The sequence below is a fragment of the Populus euphratica genome, unplaced genomic scaffold (genome assembly GCF_000495115.2).
Source record: "Populus euphratica unplaced genomic scaffold, PopEup_1.0 scaffold101.1, whole genome shotgun sequence".
Taxonomy (NCBI): domain Eukaryota; kingdom Viridiplantae; phylum Streptophyta; class Magnoliopsida; order Malpighiales; family Salicaceae; genus Populus; species Populus euphratica.
This window is the reverse complement of record NW_011499894.1, coordinates 291,640-313,780: the sequence shown is the minus strand read 5'-3', so window position 1 is coordinate 313,780 and position 22,141 is coordinate 291,640. Positions and strand designations below refer to the sequence as shown.

General features: G+C 30.5%; 3 protein-coding genes across 4 annotated transcripts; 2 read left to right on the top strand and 1 right to left on the bottom strand.

Moving 5' to 3' along the window:
- Positions 1–1,165: 1,165 nt before the first annotated feature.
- LOC105131752 (eukaryotic translation initiation factor 3 subunit E-like) lies at positions 1,166–21,733 on the bottom strand. Of its 2 annotated transcripts, XM_011034885.1 has the most exons (9): positions 21,713–21,733; positions 4,487–4,718; positions 3,835–3,989; positions 3,153–3,380; positions 2,927–3,048; positions 2,433–2,652; positions 2,056–2,198; positions 1,693–1,830; positions 1,166–1,519 (listed from the first exon to the last, which is right to left on the bottom strand). In XM_011034885.1, exons 2-9 carry the CDS (start codon positions 4,692–4,694, stop codon positions 1,414–1,416), a joined length of 1,320 nt encoding a protein of 439 aa, XP_011033187.1. In that variant the 5' UTR covers positions 4,695–4,718; positions 21,713–21,733; the 3' UTR covers positions 1,166–1,413. The 2 variants fall into 2 exon arrangements, with proteins under 2 accessions (XP_011033187.1, XP_011033185.1); XM_011034883.1 differs by lacking the exon at positions 21,713–21,733 and having other exon boundaries at positions 4,487–4,770.
- On the top strand, positions 14,104–21,222 carry LOC105131754 (alpha carbonic anhydrase 4-like). Its single transcript, XM_011034887.1, has 8 exons — positions 14,104–14,380; positions 15,303–15,520; positions 15,807–15,913; positions 16,072–16,174; positions 16,405–16,563; positions 16,663–16,716; positions 16,896–17,018; positions 21,051–21,222. Exons 1-7 carry the CDS (start codon positions 14,119–14,121, stop codon positions 16,983–16,985), a joined length of 993 nt encoding a protein of 330 aa, XP_011033189.1. The 5' UTR covers positions 14,104–14,118; the 3' UTR covers positions 16,986–17,018; positions 21,051–21,222.
- Positions 18,145–21,220, top strand: LOC105131753 (alpha carbonic anhydrase 4-like). The gene is made up of 7 exons (XM_011034886.1): positions 18,145–18,417; positions 19,339–19,556; positions 19,843–19,949; positions 20,108–20,210; positions 20,439–20,597; positions 20,697–20,750; positions 20,928–21,220. Exons 1-7 carry the CDS (start codon positions 18,156–18,158, stop codon positions 21,015–21,017), a joined length of 993 nt encoding a protein of 330 aa, XP_011033188.1. The 5' UTR covers positions 18,145–18,155; the 3' UTR covers positions 21,018–21,220.
- Positions 21,734–22,141: the final 408 nt, after the last annotated feature.

Here is a 22,141-nt window from a genome sequence, read left to right as displayed (position 1 = left end):
AAAAATTTCAATAAAAAAATAAAAAAACAAAGTTAATATAAAAATCAGATAAAATAAAAAAATGATTCAAAGAAAAATATATAGCAATTAAAATTTTAAAAATTAAATTTATTATACTCAACAAATAACATAATATTTCTAAAATTTTTATAATTTTTTAAAAAATATTTTCCAGTAAAAATAATTAAAAAAAAAAAAAAAGACAAAATTTAATAAATAAAAAATTTCAAAAAAAAAATAAAAAAAAAACACTTTTCTACATACTAAACTCAATTTTATATTTCTCGTTCACTAATAAAATTTATACAGAAACTACTTTTGGTACTTTTCACCAAACGAGTAAAAGAGAACATCTCAGTGGGAGTGTGAGACCACACCAAAAAGCAAATGGAAAATTTAGTCAAAAATGCATGAATGAACGATGTTAATTTCTCTTTTCAAAAGCTTTGGTGTGGAAACATCTACAGAATAGGAAATGATAATGGGAATATAATAAAAGAAAAGCAAGGGGCTATGCGTGAACCATGGAGTAAGGAAAGTAGAAGGTCAGTCAGTCATGGTGGGAGCTCACAAAGTCCTCACACGTTTGTGATGCATTTGTCTACACACAGTCACACACCAAACAAGCAAGCAAACACCATGGGGAGTCAGGAATGGTGAAAAAAGTAAATGAAATCTAAAAGTATTCAACGTTTTTCCATCTCCAACCGCACCAAAATAAGAGGCCAAAGATAGAGAGAAGAGGGGAGAGAGGAACGGGGAGGGCTGCGAGACTTTGAGAGAAGGGTTCGGAGAAATATAACCATTTATGCTCGGTGTGTTTAGGGTTCAAACTGAGCATCAGTTTGACTTTTAAAATCATATCCGAACCAGACAAAAAAATTGTGATTTTTTATTAATTGGTTGCATCAATTTTTTTTCCCAGTTCAGTTTCTCGTTAATCGGTTTTTTTAACAGGCCTAAGCTCTAGCGAAAAAATCCGTTGAGATAACAGTGCCTCGACGGCTCTTTCAGGACACTGTCACACCTGCATTTCTCCAACCAGTTCTAACAGCTTCTGTATCGAAAATAAAATCGTACAAGATTATTGATGCAAACACCATCTCAATCAGTGCATTGGTCCTAATATGATTCGAGAGCTCATTTATTTAAGGTAAATACACAATCAAATAAATTACCGATGTGAAGCTGAAAATAGGATGCATTGATTTTTCATTGATACAAACAAGCAAAACATAAACTCTCCTTTCAAAATTAATAACTTTACTAGATTTGCTCTAATTCTGGAGCTTCTGGGAAAGGTTAATCAGTACAATTTCTCGAATTTGTCTGTTCCTCGAACCAAAGAGAAACAAAATTCAGATGCCAAAACTCTTAAAACAAATAAGTCCCCCGAGTCTTTACAGAGAAACTCTATCGAGCAGCCTGTGCATGAGCATGTGCATGCTCCAGAATCTGACTGACTGACTTGGAAGTACGGCCTGATAATGCCTTGGTGTGATCTATCAATTGCTCATACCTGAAAGACAAGAAATTTGTCACCCAATTTTCGAAGAAAAGTTGAGACCCCTGGGAACTGACATATAAAGATTATGGGCGGTACACAGGATAAAAAGACCAAAAGATTAATAGGTAACAAGAATCATATGCATTCCCGTGTACAAATATAATAATCTGTATCTGCAATCTTACACATTGGGATGGTTGGGCTCCATAATAACAGTTCCTGACTCTGAATCAATCTTAGCATCAAGCTTGGAGTTACGGATGAGATTCACAATCCATCTCTCAGCCTCCTCAAAATTCAAGTTCAATTTCTCTGCAAGGACTCTGTCGTGAACAGCCAAGTAATTCGAATAAGTATTTTAACAGAAGCAATAAAAAGTACATCAAAGTCAACACTGCAAAGTGTTTGGACCGACAGACATTCAATGAGAGCAAACTAACGGTTTAGGCCCTCCACTCAAAAAGGAATGGTTTTTCAAGGGATAGATTTCCAATCAACTCTATTTGTGACATTTGAAGCAAACAATTAAAAATAATGAATATACATACCCTATGTCAATACGCTGATGTATCCGGCAATAGGTTTCAAAGATAAATAGACGGGCATTTTCAAGGAACTCCTCTCTCAACAGCACAATGGAAAAGTTGCCATCTTCTAGACGTTTGCCAAGGAAAGGATCATTTAGTATCACCTATAGTAGGTATAACACGTTAGCATTATCCAGGAGTTAACGATCAGAGGGAAAATTTATTATCAGTGAACATAATATGCAAAACCAAGAAAGACAAAAGGAAAAAAAAAGGGGGGGGAAGAGGGGGGCATCCAGAAAATTGGAAATCAATACAACTTAAATGACACAATCAGCACAAACTTTCTTGTACAGGGATATTAACATGCCAATCACATTAGGGCATAAAAAGCTTACTTCTTCGCACTCCTTCATCTTCTTTTGTGCCTCATCAAAATCATAATTAACATAGACACATGCCAAAAACTCTGTGATAGGATCTTTGTAAGAGTGCTGCTCTTGCTGGATAACCTTTATAAAATCCTTGAATTGAGGTCTTCTTCTTTTGTTGACAATGAATGCAGTTGCTAGGTAACGCAGAAGATGGGGTGCATTGGTTTGAATGGCATTGAGATACCTAAAATAAAATGAGAAGATCAATTTTCATCATCCTGTCAGCCTTTGTCTTAAGAAGGTGCAAAAGATCGTTAATTAAATTGAGAGATTAATCATGTCCAAGCGAAAAAAAACCAATAAAGAGATGTTGGTTAACTCTTGGTTCCTTATATTTTTATGGAATAAGAATACATTTCAATTGAGTAATACCCACAAGTCATTTTTTCAGTCAGAGCAAAAATAGAAAACATGTCATAGTTGAAAATGCATGCAGAGCAAAAGGGGTTAAGTCATACTTGTCCTGGTTAAACAAGTCAATAATCTGTGTTCTTCCATTGTCATTGTTGAAAAAGATGAAGAGACTCCAATGCATCAACCATATTCTACTTTGCACCTGATTCAAAGGCGATGAGAAGCTCTGCAATAGACAAGCATCCTCAATAAGCACATCTTACTTGAAAAATAAAAGGAAAAAGAAAGCATGCAACTCAAACAGAAAAGCAAGGAGTGGTGGAAAACAACCTTTGAGTCAATAATTTCTTTCAACCGGTTAAGTTCTTCAAGAGCAATATCCCAGTTTTGCATCAGTATTTCAGCTGCCATCTTTCCCCACAAAGCACTCATACTCCTTTCACTGTTGTTGCATAAGCCCCTGTACTGATACAGATAGTCAGCAGCACCAGAGTAGTTTCCACATTCAAACTGGAATTTGGCATACTGATACAATGCCTCAATCTGCTCCTGACCAATCTGTTTAGAGAGAGTACTATTGTTCAATGAATTTAGATAGCATAATAAGAAATCCCCTCTTTCCAAAACACAGAACTTTAGATGACAGAAATACCAGGGGATTACAAATAGCAAACAGGCAACAATTTTCACATAATCAATGTGTGTACTGATGGTTTGGAAAGTAAAACAGGTGTAGGACATCTGAATCTGAACAGAAAAGTGGTTTTGGCTCTTTTCATTGAAATCACTGGCTTTCACACAAATGGTCACCATTGCTTATTAACTATTAATGGTAACAAAAATACCCTCTTGAATGTTACAACATGAAAAAACTACAAACCCACAGAGTTCCTAAAATCAACTCAGATATCTTGTAGTTCCTAGATAATTCCTACATAACAATTCACATAAAACAATATAGGAAGAAAACCAACACGTAACCCTCTCTTGACTGAAGATGTCCAAAAAAAACCTGATAACGGTCATGAAGCATCTGAAGATTATACTGCTTATCAGCCCTCAACTCCTGCACGGCACTCGCATTCTGCAAGAATTCTACCAGGGGTGCAGCAGCCTCCTCCAATGCCTTCAATCTAGCCACTACCTCTGCCCTCCTATCAATCATGTCTTAACACCAACAACAACAAGAATCAAACCTTAAACATTGAACCCACAAAAAAATTCACAGTATTTATAGTTCCAATAAAAGAACGTTCCTGCCTTGAAAATGAAATATATTTGTTAAATTTCACAATTTAATGAAACAGATACATACACTTTTGCTATATCTAAAGGTGTATAGCGTCCAAAATTAATTTATTTTATTTTTCACTCAAACAATTTAATCAAGAAATACACGCATTCACTATATGTACACGTACAATTTATTGGAATTAAAAGAAAGGTTATGGGCGTTTTTTATTACATTTAATGCAGCAAAAAAACATCAAAGCAATAAAAATAATACACAAAACACACTCCTTTTATCTAAAACAAAACTATCAAAAATAAAAGACTTTCTATAAATCTCAACAATTTAATCCATCAAACACCCAGTAATTCACTGTATCTACATGCACGTGTCCTAAAAATCATATTTTTTATATGGGTTTTTCTTTGCTTACCTTGAGGCACTTCTTCGGTGCGGTAAAGACTTTTGTGGATGTCCATAGCGTAATCAACCATGTTTGTTTTGTTCAACAGCTCGATTTTGGCTTTTAAGATCTGTTCATCTGGGTAAAGCTGACTTTCTTGAAGGAATTCTAGCAGAGGAAATACTAAGTGGCGGTCTAGATTTGGTGCAATTCGTGGTGTCAGATCGTAAGTCGCCATGGTTGCGGATATTGGCTGCTGCTTCTGCTTTGGGGTTTAACCTACATAAGGAGACAGGTGAGGAAGAGGAGTTATTTGTTTTAGGAAATATCAAATATAGCCCTGACGTTTATTATTGTAATTGTAACATATACTCAAACGTATCAGTTTTCCACTGGATTGCACAGTGCAATCCGTAAAACATTGATGCTTTAATTTTTTTTAGTTATTTTTGTTCGCTTTTTAACTTCTTCTTTTTTGTTTTTTATGCTTTCCAAGCTTTTTTTCTTTTGATTTTATTTTTAATTATGTTTTGTTTAATTTAATTTATTAATATTAACTTAGGAGTTAATTTGAATTTTTTAATTAATTTTTTTTTTTAATTTTAGTTTGTTAATATTAATTTTTTTTATTTAGTTATTAAACTTTCATTACATATATCCTAGGTTTCACGGGTTAACTCAGTTAATTTTGGTTTAACCAATCAATTTTTTTTGTTTTTTTGTTTTAATAATTTTTTTATTTAATGTAGTTTGTAAATGTTAAATTTTTTATTTAATTATTAGACTTTTATAACACAAATCTCGAGTTTAATAGGTTAACCTGATTTGACGAGTTAACCCAAAAACATTTTTGCTTTTGTCTTTTTAATTATTATTTTTTTAGTTTAGTTTGTTAATATTAATTTTTTTTTCTAATTAGTTATGAAACTTTCATGACAGATATCTCGAGTTTAACAGGTTAAGATAGTTTCACGGGTTAACCCAGTTAATTATTGGTTGACCCGTCACTTTGTTTTCTATTTAGTTATCAAACTTTCATGATACAAATCCTAGGTTTGACAAGTTGACTTAGTTTGAAGGGTTAACCCAATTAATTCAGATTTTTTTATTTTTCTTCATTAGTTTTTTTCTTCCTGTTGGTTTCTTTTCTTTATTATTTTTTAATTAATCTATTTAATTATCATATTTTTATGACACGACCTTATAGCCAGACCCACATCCAAGGTTCTTGGATCTGGTGTTACAACCAGACTCACTTAAACTTGAATCATACAAGTTTAATATTATTATAAATATTACTCTTGAGTCAACCGTTGTAGCTAGACCCAAGATTTTTTGGTATATCTTTGTATAAAGACTTAAAACTCTTAGATTTTAGTATTTTTTTATATTTTTATGCAAAGAAAAAAAATTAACCTATTGCGTATATTTTTGTTTGTTTTTTACCTTTTTTTTTTAAGCATTTTATTGCAAACTGCATAATGCAGTGAAAAAGCTAATGTCTTTAATTTTTTTCAGCTTTTTGATATTTTTCTTTATTTTTTATTTATTTTTTAAATTTACCTTCTTAATATTAAAAATTTTTTATTTAATTATCAGACTTTTATAACACGGATTCCAAATTTGACGGGTTGATTCAGATTTTTTTTCTTTTTTCTTCATTAGTTTTTTTTCTTCATGTATCTTTTTTTTTTCTTTTTAATTAATCTTTTTTCAATATAGTTAATTAATATTAAATTTTGTTCTATTTAGTTATCACACTTTCATGACAAGAATTATAGGCTTGACAGGTTAACTTGATTTGGCAGGTTAACACAGTTCATTTAGATTTTTTTTTCTCATTAGTTGTTTCTTCTAATTTTATCTTTTAATATTATATACAGTTTACGGTGAAAAAACTGATTTTTTTAGTTTTTTTTTACTTTTTTTATGCCTTTCACTATGGACTGCACAATGGAGTCCACGGTGAAAAAACTGATGCCTTTTTTTGTCTTTTTAATTATTTTTTTATTTAGTTTGTTAATATTAATTTTTTTTCTATTTAGTTATCAAACTTTCATGACATGAATCTCAGGTTTGACAGGTTAACCCAATTAATTTAGATTTTTTTCTTTTTCTTCATTAGTTTGTTTTTGTTTTTTTATTGTTAATTAATTTTTTTTTGTTTAATTTAGTTTGTTAATGTTAATTTATTTATTTAGTTATCAAATTTTCATAACACAGATTCCGAGTTTGACGGGTTAGCAAAGTAAATTCTGGGGAACCTGTTAATTTTTTTTCTATTTAGTTATCAAACTTTCTCGACATGAATCTAAGGTTTGACGGGTTAACATGGTTAATTCAATTTTTTTTCCTTTTCTTCATTAGTTTTTTTCTTCCTGTTGGTTTTTTTTATTTTTGATTAATTTATTTAATTATCATACTTTTATGACACGTTCTTATAGCTAAACTCACATCCAAAACTATTGGATTTGATATTGAAGTCAGACCCACATAAACTTAGGTCGTGTAAATTTAATGTTATTATAAATATTACTTTTTGATCTAGCGTTGCAGCCAAACGCAAGACTCTTAGGTACAACTTTACAAAAAGCGTTGCAGCCAAACCCAAGACTCTTAGGTACAACTTTACAAAAAAATCTAATACTTTTAAATCTTAATTTTTTTGATTTTTTTATACAAAAAAATTAATCTACGGCATCACGTGGATCATGTAACAAGTACAATACTCTAAGTGATGTGGGGGAATCATTGTTCCCCCACACTAAAATCACCATGGATTACAACAATAATCCATAGTGCTTTCTTCTCTCTTTTTTTATTTTTTCCCCAACTTTCCCCCCTTTTTTTTTCTCCTTTTTTTCTCTTTTTTTCCTAAATCACTTTCTATTTTTTTTTCAACTTTCCTTGGTTTTTCTTTTTTTTTCATTTATTTTTTTTATTGATTTTACGTTTTAAATATTGAGTAAATTAAAATTTTCACTTTTGTATTTTTTTTAAATTATTTTTTTTTATTTTTTTTAATATTTAGCTATTTGAGAATTATAATTACAAGTCATTATAAATAAGGTTAAATCATGTGGGGAAGCACTGTAACTTTCATCACAAAACACTTGAATTGCTATAGTGTTTTCAACATGATTTTTTTCTCTTTTTTTGTGTTTTTTATCTTTTTCTAAAATTATCTCTATCATTTTTTTTTAATATTGAGCTTATTAAGAATTTAACTTTGTAATTTTTTTCTTTAAAACAATTTGAATTGCTGCATTATTTTTCCATATGATTTTTTCCAAATTTATCTTTGTTTTTTTTTTTTTGAATATTAAGTTGATTAAGAATTATAATTATAATAAAGCTAAATCATATAAAGAAAGTGTTGTAGTTTTTCTCATAAAACACTATAGATTGCTAAAATATTTTGCTAAATAGTTTTTTATTTTATTTTATTGGGGAAAACACTATAATTTTCCTTACAAAGCATTGTCAATTGCTACAAAGTTTTTTCTTATGGGTTTTTTTCCTTCCAAAATTATCTTTGTTGGTTTTTTTTTTAAATATTAAGTTAATAGAGAATTTAGCTTTGTGATTTTTTTTGTTTTTTATTAACAAAAAAGCTAAATCATATGGTGAAAGCACTGTAACTTTCCTCACAAAACATTGTGGATTACTACAAATTATTTTGTTTAGTCTCTGAGTTTTCAATCATCAACACAATTTTTTTTTTATCATGAAATATTTGTTCTATTATACTTTTAGTTTCTATTATTTATCCAGCACTGATTTACAATTATAATACTATCAAGTATATTTATTTTATAAGCCTGTGGCAGCGTGCGAAGATGTCATCTCATATAAATTACTTTTTGAAAAACAATTTTAGTCCTTGATACATTACTTCATTATCAATTAAACCCTTATATTTTGATTTTGTTAATTGTGCTTCATATATAATCAATTTCAAACAATATCACCCCTCATCCATCCATTATATTTTTTGGCAATTAAAAGATTTCACTCAATATACATATGCTCATTAAGTTTTTTTTCTGAGATACGAAAAATAGAAACCCTGACTTCTCCTAAACGATTTTAGCATGAAATTGTGATAAAATTTCTTTGAATTCTCCTTTTATACAAATTCATTATGATTTAACATTAATATTGTCTTTATAGTTTATTTTAGAGCTTTGAATGAACTGTGCAAAGCCACAAATAATGGATGGATGGAAATGCGACTGTAAATTTGATTGTTGTTATTTTTTTAAGAGTTTTTTATTTAAAAATATATTAAAATAATATATATTTTTATATCAATACATCCAAATATTATGAAAATATTAAAAATCTGAACAAGATTTAAAAGGTACATGCACAAAAAAAAAATCAATATGTCTATCATTAACTTTGGACATCATCACTTAATACAATCAAATTAATTTTAATAATAATTCAAAATTTCACGTAAGAACATCAGTATTTATTATTTCCTATTCATCAAAATAAGTCATTACCCCATGATCAACTAAGTTTCATGTTAATAATATTTGTTACCGTTTACATAGATAACTAAGCATCATATTAATCATATTAGACAATGTCTATATGATTAATTAAGTATATTTTTGTTAATAATATTTGTTACGTATTTTTTTCTATTTTTAATCCATGTATTTTTGTTTCTACCATACTATCCTTCCATTTCATATACATAATATAATAATTATTTTTTAATATATAATTAACAAAATAATACAACAACCATGAAAAGAAAAACATACTAAATTTAAAAGTTCGAGATGCGATGTATTTTTTTAATTAATGTAGATGTTCGGGTTAGTTTATATATACTTTAAAAGTTCGAGATGCGATGTATTTTTTAATTAATATAGATGTTCGGGTTAGTTTATATATATCTTAATTAATTTTATAAATTCTAAATTAATAATTATATAAGCCTTTCTTAATTAATTTTATAAATTCTAAATTAATAATTAAATAAGCCTTTAATAATCTTAAAATCTATAAAATTTAAATTAATAATATTTAAAAAATAAATTTAAAACTTGAATAATTAAATTAGTCATTCGAATGGACACTTTACCTCCTCACTTCTATGTCGACCTAGCTTTTTCAACAGAAGTTACAATTCAAATTGCCTCTCCTGATTTAAAAAAGAAAATGTGAATATCAATCTATCAATACCCAAATTTCACCAATCCACTTTCATGTTAACATCTTTCAGTTCACAACAAAATATTTCAATTTCCATGCTCGCTGTAGATGTAATGAACTATTATATTTTAATAAAAAAAAATTAAACAGCCTTATCTAAGCGATAAGTAACCACCCCACCCGTTCCAAAAGAAAACTTCTCAGTAGATTAAATTACCTTAAGCGATTGACCAAAATTTCAAAATAACTATCTATAGTGTGATCAATATTTTTCTAATTAAAATGAATTTTCTCTCAATTTTTTTTTTTTAAATTTATATGTATTAAAGATGTTAGTGTTCTATGCAACTCAATTCCAAAACCTGTTTTTCTATATTATAGATGAGATTTGATTTTTTTTTTTTAAATCTCTTTTTAAAACTTTATCCGTTGATAGTTATTTTGACTGCTTATTCCAAGTGAAATTAAAATAAAATCACTTTCTTAATTACATGTAATTGTAAACAAGTTAAATACATATATATTTGAGGTTTAAAATTAAAAGAAAAGGGAAAAAAATAAAATATTGTTAAATTAAAAATACCCTTAATTATTAGGAACCAAATTCAACGCTTCAAAAAAGATGAAGGACCAAACCATATAAAGAAAAGCCAAAACTCCACCTGTCACTTATGCAAGGATTGCGAGCGTTCATCTACAGGGTCAGAATAGTAAAAACCCTGACCACTTTCATGTGACCTGTTTGGTTTTATTATAAAAAAGATACCTTTAAACATTTTCAATTCACATTTGATAAGATGCTTAATTTAAAAAACTCTCAACTTTACATGCAAACTGATACTTAATATATTTGTAAAAAAAATTAATAAAAATATTTGATTATTTAAAACAAATATCATTATTTTTTAAAAAAAAACTAAAAAAACTATATTAAATATTATACACTTATCAGTGAATTAAAAAAAAAAAAAATTATTTCTTCCCTCCCAAACCCTTCCACCCATTCTTTCCCTTAAACACCAAATCTAGCCACCACCTTCCCTTCGATCCCTCGTTAACCACCGCCATCTCAACTGTAAACCCACAGGCTCACCAGACCCACAACCCAGCCGAAATCCATAACCACTGTTGATTTTCTTGTCAACTCTTCCAATCTTCCCTTGCAAACGGCCATTTCAGTTTCACAAAAGCTTCAACCGAGCGATGAGAAAAATACCACCCTGCATCTGCCAAATTTGAGTACAAATCGATAATCTTTCTATCTTGATTCTTCCATTCATATACACACACACATAAATATGATATCAACATGGGCACCCTGCATCTGCCAAGTATTGAACCCAGAAGTTTTCCATTGCACGAAAAGACTAGAACGCTCTTGCGCCAAATCCAAGACCCCCTTCACCCAACCCGGATCCAAAATCCTAATCCGTAACCATACTCGGTAAACCCATGTTGGTCATTAGAGCTCATAAGCGAGATGAAGTTTCCGTTTTCAGTCTCCATAGCTGCTACACTAGATTGTGTAATCAAGGGTGGCTAATTGGGCTTTTTTAAGGGTTTTTTTCTTCCCTCTCTTCATTGCAGATAGATCATGTGTCAAGAAGAACGGAGCCCACATGAGACCATACCAGATCACTCACTTGAGAATTACCAAACCCAGCAAATCCCTTTCAACTGCTTTGCTAGAGGACATTAAAAGGAAGATCTCACATAAACCGGTATCAGTTCAAGCCTTTCTCCATTGGAACTAACATAACAAGACAGGGCCAATAACCGAAGTAAGCACCACCTTCTGTTTCAAACCCACCTTGACATAACAAGTGAGAATCTAAGATGGCTATTTCGATTTTAAAAAAATAAATAAATAATAGCACGATAAGCTAAAAATATTAATAGAAAAGCGAGATTTGAAAAAGAAATGTTGAAATGATACGGTTTATGCATGTATTAGAAAACATGACATTAATAAATTGTTATTGTTTATACTTTTTTTTTTAAAAATAAGTATAAAAGAATAAGAGAATAGAGAGAAAATAAGATAAAAAAAATAGATATTAAAAGCTTGTTAATGATTTAATTATGATATCATCAGAATAATAAAAAAATTTAATGAAATAAATACAACTATATCATAAAAAGTTATCAACAATAATTGCTATATTTACCATTTAAAAATACGAGTGCACTATATCATAAAAAGTTATCAACAATAATCTAATTGTGCTATATTTACTATTTAAAAATAACGAGTGGTTCACTTATATTTATAAGTGTAACTTATTTAGAACATTCTCAATAACCTTTATTAATATCATTAAAATTATTTTTTTGAGATTTTTATGATGTTGATAATATTATAATCAGAATTTTAATTTGTTTTTAAGGATTTTTTTATATTTTTTTGTTTATTTATTTTATAATATATCTTTTAAATGTTGTTATTTTAAATAGCAGCAAGCTATTAATATTATGTTTCTCTTCCGTGATATATATCTGTGTTATTTCATTAATTTTTTTTAAACTTTGTTGCTTTGCTAATATTAAAAAAAAAAAGGTGATAATAAACAAAAATAGCCTGTTATTTCTCATTTCCTTCTGTCCCTCTAGAGTTTGATTTGTGGTTGCTTATGTGTTTTTGGTGGCATAACTATTGTTCGATGAAGATTTTAATGTTTTATGTTAATGCTGATTCGATTTTGGAGTTTGATCAAGGTTTAACAATTAATTTCTCTTCTTTTATTTTATTTTTTATTTGATGACAAAGATATAATATTTAATATATTATATATGGAGGTAGTTTGGCATGTTTATAGCATTTAAATTTTTTTGTTAAGCTGGAATGTAAATATTAATTTTTTAAATTATAAAGGGTAATCACATTATAAACCAAAGCATAGAGTACGAAATATTAAGTGAAATTTCCCTTTTTATTTATTCATATTTTTTTTAAAAAATCTATTAGAATTCATATTTTTATTGGGAAATGATAGAGTAATGACAAAATTCTTGATCCAATATAAAAAAGACACCTGTTAAAGAAAGGTCCCAATATTAAGTTAAAAGAAATCAAGTTATTTACCTAATTACCTGATTATATATTAAAAAAATAGATAAAATACGTTAAACGTAATTACTTTAATTAATAGAAATCATAATATACGGTTAGTTCAATTAAAGTGTTGACCCGTCCATCTATGTATCTCTTAAAATTGATTTCATTCGTCTTTGGTAATTTAGGGTTTTTGTCATTTCTTCCGATCTTCAATCCAGATTTCCTTGTTTGTTTCATTGCCCAACCGGTTCACCCTTCGTTGAGCTGATGCCAATGGCTGCTTCTCATGACCAGGTAAGATGTTATCCAGGAATTGCCAATGGCTGCTTCTCATGACCAGGTAAGATGTTATCCAGGAATGCAGTTAAAATTATATTTTATAAGAGTATATTTATTTTTAAAATAATTTTTTTATTATAATTTTAAGAAAAATATGGTTAGGTATTGAATTTAGATATGTATTTAGTAAAAATTATGATTGAGATTTACGTACATAGAAAAACATATATAAAATATTTATTTATGATTATTTTTTAAAAGTATTTTTGATATTAGAGTATCAAAATAATCTAAAAATATAAAAAAATTTAAATTTTAAAAAAAGTATTTTTTAAATAAAAAAACAAACAAAATTTTATGAAATTCAGTTAAAAAAATATAAAAACCACTTCACAAGAACTATATTTTAAACTCAATTTTATGGTAGCCCATAGTATAAAACACAGTTTTATATATTACCAACCACTAATTATACTTTTTATATTGTAAACACAAAAACTATAACTAAACAAACGGAGCCTAAAAATTAAATTTTTTTGTTTAAATTTTTTTATGTTTTTATATTTTTTAATGGGATTAAGTCAAAAATAAATTTAAAAAATAAAAATATATATTATTTTAATATATATTTTTTTAAATAATACTTTAAAAAATAATCAAATCATGAATATTTTTCTAATCACCATCACAAAGATAAATAAATTGATCATGCTGACTACTAGAATTAAAGGACTGTCACAAATGGTAGACAACATGATGAGAAGACGAACAATGATCAGATGTGACAGCAATTATGTGAAAGAAGAAAACAATTTGCAAGAGTTTAGTGTGGATTTGAGTTATGTCCATCTTATAATTAGAAATTTAATGGTTCTACAGCAATGTATGTAATTGTGTGTTTCCAGTTCTTTGTTTGGTGCCTGCTGACTCGCTACTTTATAATAATCTAGAAAGTTTAATGTATCATGTAACTATGAAATGAATTTAGATGTTTACACACAAGAATTTTATGTGTAATTTGATATTTTGATAAAAAAAAAAAAATTCGCTTGAAGAAATAAATTTTTCTTTTAAGATACGTTAAAATTACTGTTCATTGAAGAAAAAAGTAATTATGTAAAAAATAATGCATTGATTTAAGTTAGCTGAGGCCGATATGTATAGGATTCTGTTTAAATTATCATTCCTGCCATTGTTGTGTAACAAGAAAGATCCGTTTGCTCTTCCTAAAAAGACAACGCTAAACCAGCCTTTCATTTCTAACTCCTTGAAATTCGGAGAAATTAAGGAAGACGCCATGACTAGCACCAGTAACTTCAATGTCTACAACATCAACATGATGAGCTTTCTCCTTCTTGTTTCTCTCATCATTGTCTCATATTCACTCACCATCTCCTTGGCTTTCGAGTCCGAAGTTGGTATGTTCTTCATCTCTCTCCCCATCTCTCATTCTGGTTAAGCTGTTGAATTCTTCATTTTCACTGCCAGTTTTAGTGTTTACGTCGCTTTCAGATAATTAATATTCTACTATTTAGCGAAGATTAAAATGTTGTAGAAAACCCAAATCACATTTTGGGTTTTGAAAGATTAATTTCTTGGTATCCTTCTGTTCTGTTTTTTTTTTTTTTTTTAAGGGGGGAAAAAATTCAATCTTGAGGTTCAAACATGTCTTGAAGGTTTTTTCTTTGATGAAATCCCATTTTCAGATGGACCTACAGGTAGTTAAACTTGATCAGTAGGTAAACTTTGCATAGCTACAAGCCGACCAGTGCCCTTTTTACAGTTGTAAGGTCACCTACTTGCTGACAAAATTAAATGGCTTTCTAATAGAGAAGATGTAGTGTTCTTGATCTCTGCGTTTTTTTTAAATTTTCATACATGCGGTGCAGAACCAGGAGATCATTTAAAATTTTGTCCAAAAACTTTCCAATTGTGCATTGTTTAGTGCAAAATTATTGATTTGTTTATACGCTTTTTCACATGTTTGAATAGTTATTTCACCATTTTCTTTTATTCTTTGCTTTGCAAGTTGCTCTAAGTTAATTCAATTCACGATTTACTTTTCTGAAAGAGAATCACTTTTAATTTTGCCATGTTCCTTACTTTGAAACCTGGATTACCTAGCCACATCTGTGCTTTATGTCTTAGGAGTACAGAAAAGGTGACAATTTAGAACCTCTCCATCAATTTAATTTTTGTGAGGCTTGTTTTGAAGACTTATTGGTCAATTAGTAGAGTGATTCATTCCATATCATGAACGATTATCTTCATGGAATATATTCATTTCTTAATGAGTCCATTCAAGCTGGCCCCATCTAATTATTTACTTTCATCAAACAGAGGATGAAACTCAATTTACGTATGAAGAAGGAACTGAAAAGGGGCCAAAGAACTGGGGAAAGATCAATCCACATTGGGAAGCTTGTGGTAAAGGAAAAATGCAGTCTCCTATTGATGTTCTTGACAGAAGGGTGGAAGTTTTTCCGAATTTAGGAAGGTTGCGTAGGGATTACCAAGCAGCTCCTGCAGCTGTGAAGAATAGGGGACATGACATTACAGTATGCTACCTGTCCCTTCAATAATTCATTGATGCATTTATGAAGCAACTCATTCCACCAAACAAAATTTCAATTTAATCCACCTCTGCAATTATGGTATGCACAAGATTGTTGACCCTGTAAATATTGAACCCTATGAATTTGCTAATAAATTCATTGTTGATTGTTGACCAGAATTCAGGCTAAAAAAGTATGCGTCGCTAATGCCTGTTATTTGTTACTTGAGAATATGATTTTTTACAAAATGAAAATCTTATCACTCCATGTAAATTGAATTTCTCGCCAGGTGATTTGGAAAGGAGATGCAGGAAAAATTACAATTAATGATACTGATTACCAACTGCAGCAATGTCATTGGCATTCACCCTCAGAGCATGCATTCAATGGTACAAGGTTTGTTTATTTGCCTTCTTTATTATTTAAATTTAAAAATTTCACTTGATTACACCTTAATGAGAACTCTTCCACCTACTCCACTCAACACCCTTCAATCTTCTCACATGTATATCTAATTTCTATCCATATCTTTCTTTTCTGATTTTTGTTAAAAGGCATGACCTGGAGCTTCACCTAGTTCACTATAGCTCTCAGGGAGGGATAGCTGTTGTCGCAATTGTTTACAAATATGGTCGGCCTGATCGCTTCCTTTCAAAGGTATTGTCATGTATATCAACTAGTCTATCAGTCTGCACGTGTTTGGTGTCTGTCAATATGGTTTTTGTATTGAAATGTATGGTATATAAAGTATGATCAGTAAAAGAAACCTTAACAAGACAAACTTTACATGAAGTTTGTTCTTTGAACTTATGTACAAGTTAATGGTTCGATTTTAATCTGTAAATATGGAGTTCTCTTTTTGGTGTTCCTATTTCCCCTTTTGGCAGTTGCTCCGCCATATAAACCATGTTGACCATAGAGAGAGAGAGATGGGGATCGTCAACCCAGGAGATATCAAATTTGGGAGCAGAAAGTATTACAGATATATCGGTTCTCTCACAGTTCCTCCATGCACTGAAGGTGTTGTTTGGACAATAGTCAAGAAGGTGCTTTTACCAAAACCTTCACACTCTATTTCAGCTTCTATATATCTTCTTAACTGGTATCATGGATATGATTGTTCTGATGAATTCTTCCATAAACAGGTCAGGACAGTTTCAAGGGAGCAAGTTAAAGCATTAAGAGATGCTGTTCATGATGTAAGTACTTTTAGTTTAGTCTAAGGGTTCATTTCTAGTTAATATCCTTTTTATCAAAATTGAAGGAAATCAGTTGTTGTTTTTTTTGGAAATGTGAATCTTCTGAAATGTGATGTTCTTCTGTATACAAGATCATAGCACTTCTACTGGTCAACTTCTCTTGGTTTCTTCTGTTTCAGGGATTCGAGGCAAATGCAAGACCAGCTCAACCATCGACTGGAATTCCAATGTACGAGTACAGTCCAAGACAGAATGGGGCCTCTACCTAGTAGTAATATAAACTGAAGAGAAGAATTTAAGAGGTCTTCATAGCCGTGATGCCAATGGCTGCTTCTCATGACCAGGTAAGATGTTATCCAGGAATGCAGTTAAAATTATATTTTATAAGAGTATATTTATTTTTAAAATAATTTTTTTATTATAATTTTAAGAAAAATATGGTTAGGTATTGAATTTAGATATGTATTTAGTAAAAATTATGATTGAGATTTACGTACATAGAAAAACATATATAAAATATTTATTTATGATTATTTTTTAAAAGTATTTTTGATATTAGAGTATCAAAATAATCTAAAAATATAAAAAAATTTAAATTTTAAAAAAAGTATTTTTTAAATAAAAAAACAAACAAAATTTTATGAAATTCAGTTAAAAAAATATAAAAACCACTTCACAAGAACTATATTTTAAACTCAATTTTATGGTAGCCCATAGTATAAAACACAGTTTTATATATTACCAAACACTAATTGTATTTTTTATATTGTAAACACAAAAACTATAACTAAACAAACGGAGCCTAAAAATTAAATTTTTTTATTTAAATTTTTTTATGTTTTTATATTTTTTAATGTGATTAAGTCAAAAATAAATTTAAAAAATAAAAATATATATTATTTTAATATATATTTTTTTAAATAATACTTTAAAAAATAATCAAATCATGAATATTTTTCTAATCACCATCACAAAGATAAATAAATTGATCATGCTGACTACTAGAATTAAAGGACTGTCACAAATGGTAGACAACATGATGAGAAGACGAACAATGATCAGATGTGACAGCAATTATGTGAAAGAAGAAAACAATTTGCAAGAGTTTAGTGTGGATTTGAGTTATGTCCATCTTATAATTAGAAATTTAATGGTTCTACAGCAATGTATGTAATTGTGTGTTTCCAGTTCTTTGTTTGGTGCCTGCTGACTCGCTACTTTATAATAATCTAGAAAGTTTAATGTATCATGTAACTATGAAATGAATTTAGATGTTTACACACAAGAATTTTATGTGTAATTTGATATTTTGATAAAAAAAAAAAAATTCGCTTGAAGAAATAAATTTTTCTTTTAAGACACGTTAAAATTACTGTTCATTGAAGAAAAAAGTAATTATGTAAAAAATAATGCATTGATTTAAGTTAGCTGAGGCCGATATGTATAGGATTCTGTTTAAATTATCATTCCTGCCATTGTTGTGTAACAAGAAAGATCCGTTTGCTCTTCCTAAAAAGACAACGCTAAACCAGCCTTTCATTTCTAACTCCTTGAAATTCGGAGAAATTAAGGAAGACGCCATGACTAGCACCAGTAACTTCAATGTCTACAACATCAACATGATGAGCTTTCTCCTTCTTGTTTCTCTCATCATTGTCTCATATTCACTCACCATCTCCTTGGCTTTCGAGTCCGAAGTTGGTATGTTCTTCATCTCTCTCCCCATCTCTCATTCTGGTTAAGCTGTTGAATTCTTCATTTTCACTGCCAGTTTTAGTGTTTACGTCGCTTTCAGATAATTAATATTCTACTATTTAGCGAAGATTAAAATGTTGTAGAAAACCCAAATCACATTTTGGGTTTTGAAAGATTAATTTCTTGGTATCCTTCTGTTCTGTTTTTTTTTTTCTTTAAAGGGGGGAAAAAATTCAATCTTGAGGTTCAAACATGTCTTGAAGGTTTTTTCTTTGATGAAATCCCATTTTCAGATGGACCTACAGGTAGTTAAACTTGATCAGTAGGTAAACTTTGCATAGCTACAAGCCGACCAGTGCCCTTTTTACAGTTGTAAGGTCACCTACTTGCTGACAAAATTAAATGGCTTTCTAATAGAGAAGATGTAGTGTTCTTGATCTCTGCGTTTTTTTTAAATTTTCATACATGCGGTGCAGAACCAGGAGATCATTTAAAATTTTGTCCAAAAATTTTCCAATTGTGCATTGTTTAGTGCAAAATTATTGATTTGTTTATACGCTTTTTCACATGTTTGAATAGTTATTTCACCATTTTCTTTTATTCTTTGCTTTGCAAGTTGCTCTAAGTTAATTCAATTCACGATTTACTTTTCTGAAAGAGAATCACTTTTAATTTTGCCATGTTCCTTACTTTGAAACCTGGATTACCTAGCCACATCTGTGCCTTATGTCTTAGGAGTACAGAAAAGGTGACAATTTAGAACCTCTCCATCAATTTAATTTTTGTGAGGCTTGTTTTGAAGACTTATTGGTCAATTAGTAGAGTGATTCATTCCATATCATGAACGATTATCTTCATGGAATATATTCATTTCTTAATGAGTCCATTCAAGCTGGCCCCATCTAATTATTTACTTTCATCAAACAGAGGATGAAACTCAATTTACGTATGAAGAAGGAACTGAAAAAGGACCAAAGAACTGGGGAAAGATTAATCCACATTGGGAAGCTTGTGGTAAAGGAAAAATGCAGTCTCCTATTGATGTTCTTGACAGAAGGGTGGAAGTTTTTCCGAATTTAGGAAGGTTGCGTAGGGATTACCAAGCAGCTCCTGCAGCTGTGAAGAATAGGGGACATGACATTACAGTATGCTACCTGTCCCTTCAATAATTCATTGATGCATTTATGAAGCAACTCATTCTACCAAACAAAATTTCAATTTAATCCACCTCTGCGATTATGGTATGCACAAGATTGTTGACCCTGTAAATATTGAACCCTATGAATTTGCTAATAAATTCATTGTTGATTGTTGACCAGAATTCAGGCTAAAAAAGTATGCGTCGCTAATGCCTGTTATTTGTTACTTGAGAATATGATTTTTTACAAAATGAAAATCTTATCACTCCATGTAAATTGAATTTCTCGCCAGGTGATTTGGAAAGGAGACGCAGGAAAAATTACAATTAATGATACTGATTACCAACTGCAGCAATGTCATTGGCATTCACCCTCAGAGCATGCATTCAATGGTACAAGGTTTGTTTATTTGCCTTCTTTATTATTTAAATTTAAAAATTTCACTTGATTACACCTTAATGAGAACTCTTCCACCTACTCCACTCAACACCCTTCAATCTTCTCACATGTATATCTAATTTCTATCCATATCTTTCTTTTCTGATTTTTGTTAAAAGGCATGACCTGGAGCTTCACCTAGTTCACTATAGCTCTCAGGGAGGGATAGCTGTTGTCGCAATTGTTTACAAATATGGTCGGCCTGATCGCTTCCTTTCAAAGGTATTGTCATGTATATCAACTAGTCTATCAGTCTGCACGTGTTTGGTGTCTGTCAATATGGTTTTTGTATTGAAATGTATGATATAAAGTATGATCAGTAAAAGAAACCTTAACAAGACAAACTTTACATGAAGTTTGTTCTTTGAACTTATGTACAAGTTAATGGTTCGATTTTAATCTGTAAATATGGAGTTCTCTTTTTGGTGTTCCTATTTCCCCTTTTGGCAGTTGCTCCGCCATATAAACCATGTTGACCATAGAGAGAGAGAGATGGGGATCGTCAACCCAGGAGATATCAAATTTGGGAGCAGAAAGTATTACAGATATATCGGTTCTCTCACAGTTCCTCCATGCACTGAAGGTGTTGTTTGGACAATAGTCAAGAAGGTGCTTTTACCAAAACCTTCACACTCTATTTCAGCTTCTATATATCTTCTTAACTGGTATCATGGATATGATTGTTCTGATGAATTCTTCCATAAACAGGTCAGGACAGTTTCAAGGGAGCAAGTTAAAGCATTAAGAGATGCTGTTCATGATGTAAGTACTTTTAGTTTAGTCTAAGGGTTCATTTCTAGTTAATATCCTTTTTATCAAAATTGAAGGAAATCAGTTCTTTTTTTTTGGAAATGTGAATCTTCTGAAATGTGATATTCTTCTGTATACAAGATCATAGCACTTCTACTGGTCAACTTCTCTTGGTTTCTTCTGTTTCAGGGATTCGAGGCAAATGCAAGACCAGCTCAACCATCGACTGGAATTCCAATGTACGAGTACAGTCCAAGACAGAATGGGGCCTCTACCTAGTAGTAATATAAACTGAAGAGAAGAATTTAAGAGGCCTTCACAGCGCGACTTTTGCATGCCATTTATTCAGATGGCAATTTATTTCCCTTATATATACATTTCAAATTTCAAGCCTGTTTATCCTGGTGAAGAACTCAGGCAAGTTGTTGTGGACGTTTTTGAGATTAATAAATGAAGACTCTTGAGCTATCAAGAATTATATCCATACATGAATGTTAGTATAAAAACCATCATTAGGAACTGGAAAGGTATTTCTTTACCACTTCTGTGTTCTCACCAGCAGCCATGCTTCCTCTAAACCTCATTAGGCCCACCCTTGAATAGATATCTGTGATAAATACAATAAAACCGCGATGAATTAGCTTCTTGTATTCAAGTAATTTTTGTTTTTGAGCTCGACAGGCTTCCTTCAGGCAAGCCAGCAATTTTAAAACGCCGCCTCATGCCCGTTCCAGCGTGTGTAATTCATATACATAAAATGTGTTGCATGATGTCAGGCTGTGATGAAGAGACACTTGAGGCTGGGAAAATCAGTAGGGGCTCCAAGTAAATTGTTAAAAGTTTGTACTGATGATTGGCGCATGGCAAAGAAAATGTCTTCAACTGCGAGTTAAGGGAGGCAGAACATGATTATATGTTGAAGAGACGTTAATGACCATTTCTTCTTGATAGAAAATAAGAGAGAGACTGAGGACATGCTTGATGCTTGACGCTTCCTCCAGATGTTTACCCGCCTAAGGGCAACAACTCTTTGGAGCTCAAAGCCTCTGGATTTGGACCTTATGAACAAGCGAAGCTCATCACCATCTGACCTATGATTCCAACCCAGAGTCACTAAACCACAATTCACTTGTACACGATTTAAGGATCACTCATCTCTAGCTTTCATTCATTCATTATCCACTCTCTACATGTTAGCTGTAAAACGGATTCACAAATCATGCAAATATACATTTGCAGCAACACCAAAGTTGAGTGGCACGAGATCGCCGCGGGTTGGAGCTGAAAAAATTTAATGCAATAAAAAAATATATAGGTATTGGTAGTTTGTTTTCTAAAAAAATTAGATTTTAACTACAGACTAAATAATATTTTTATTTAATATTCAGATAAAAATACATTAG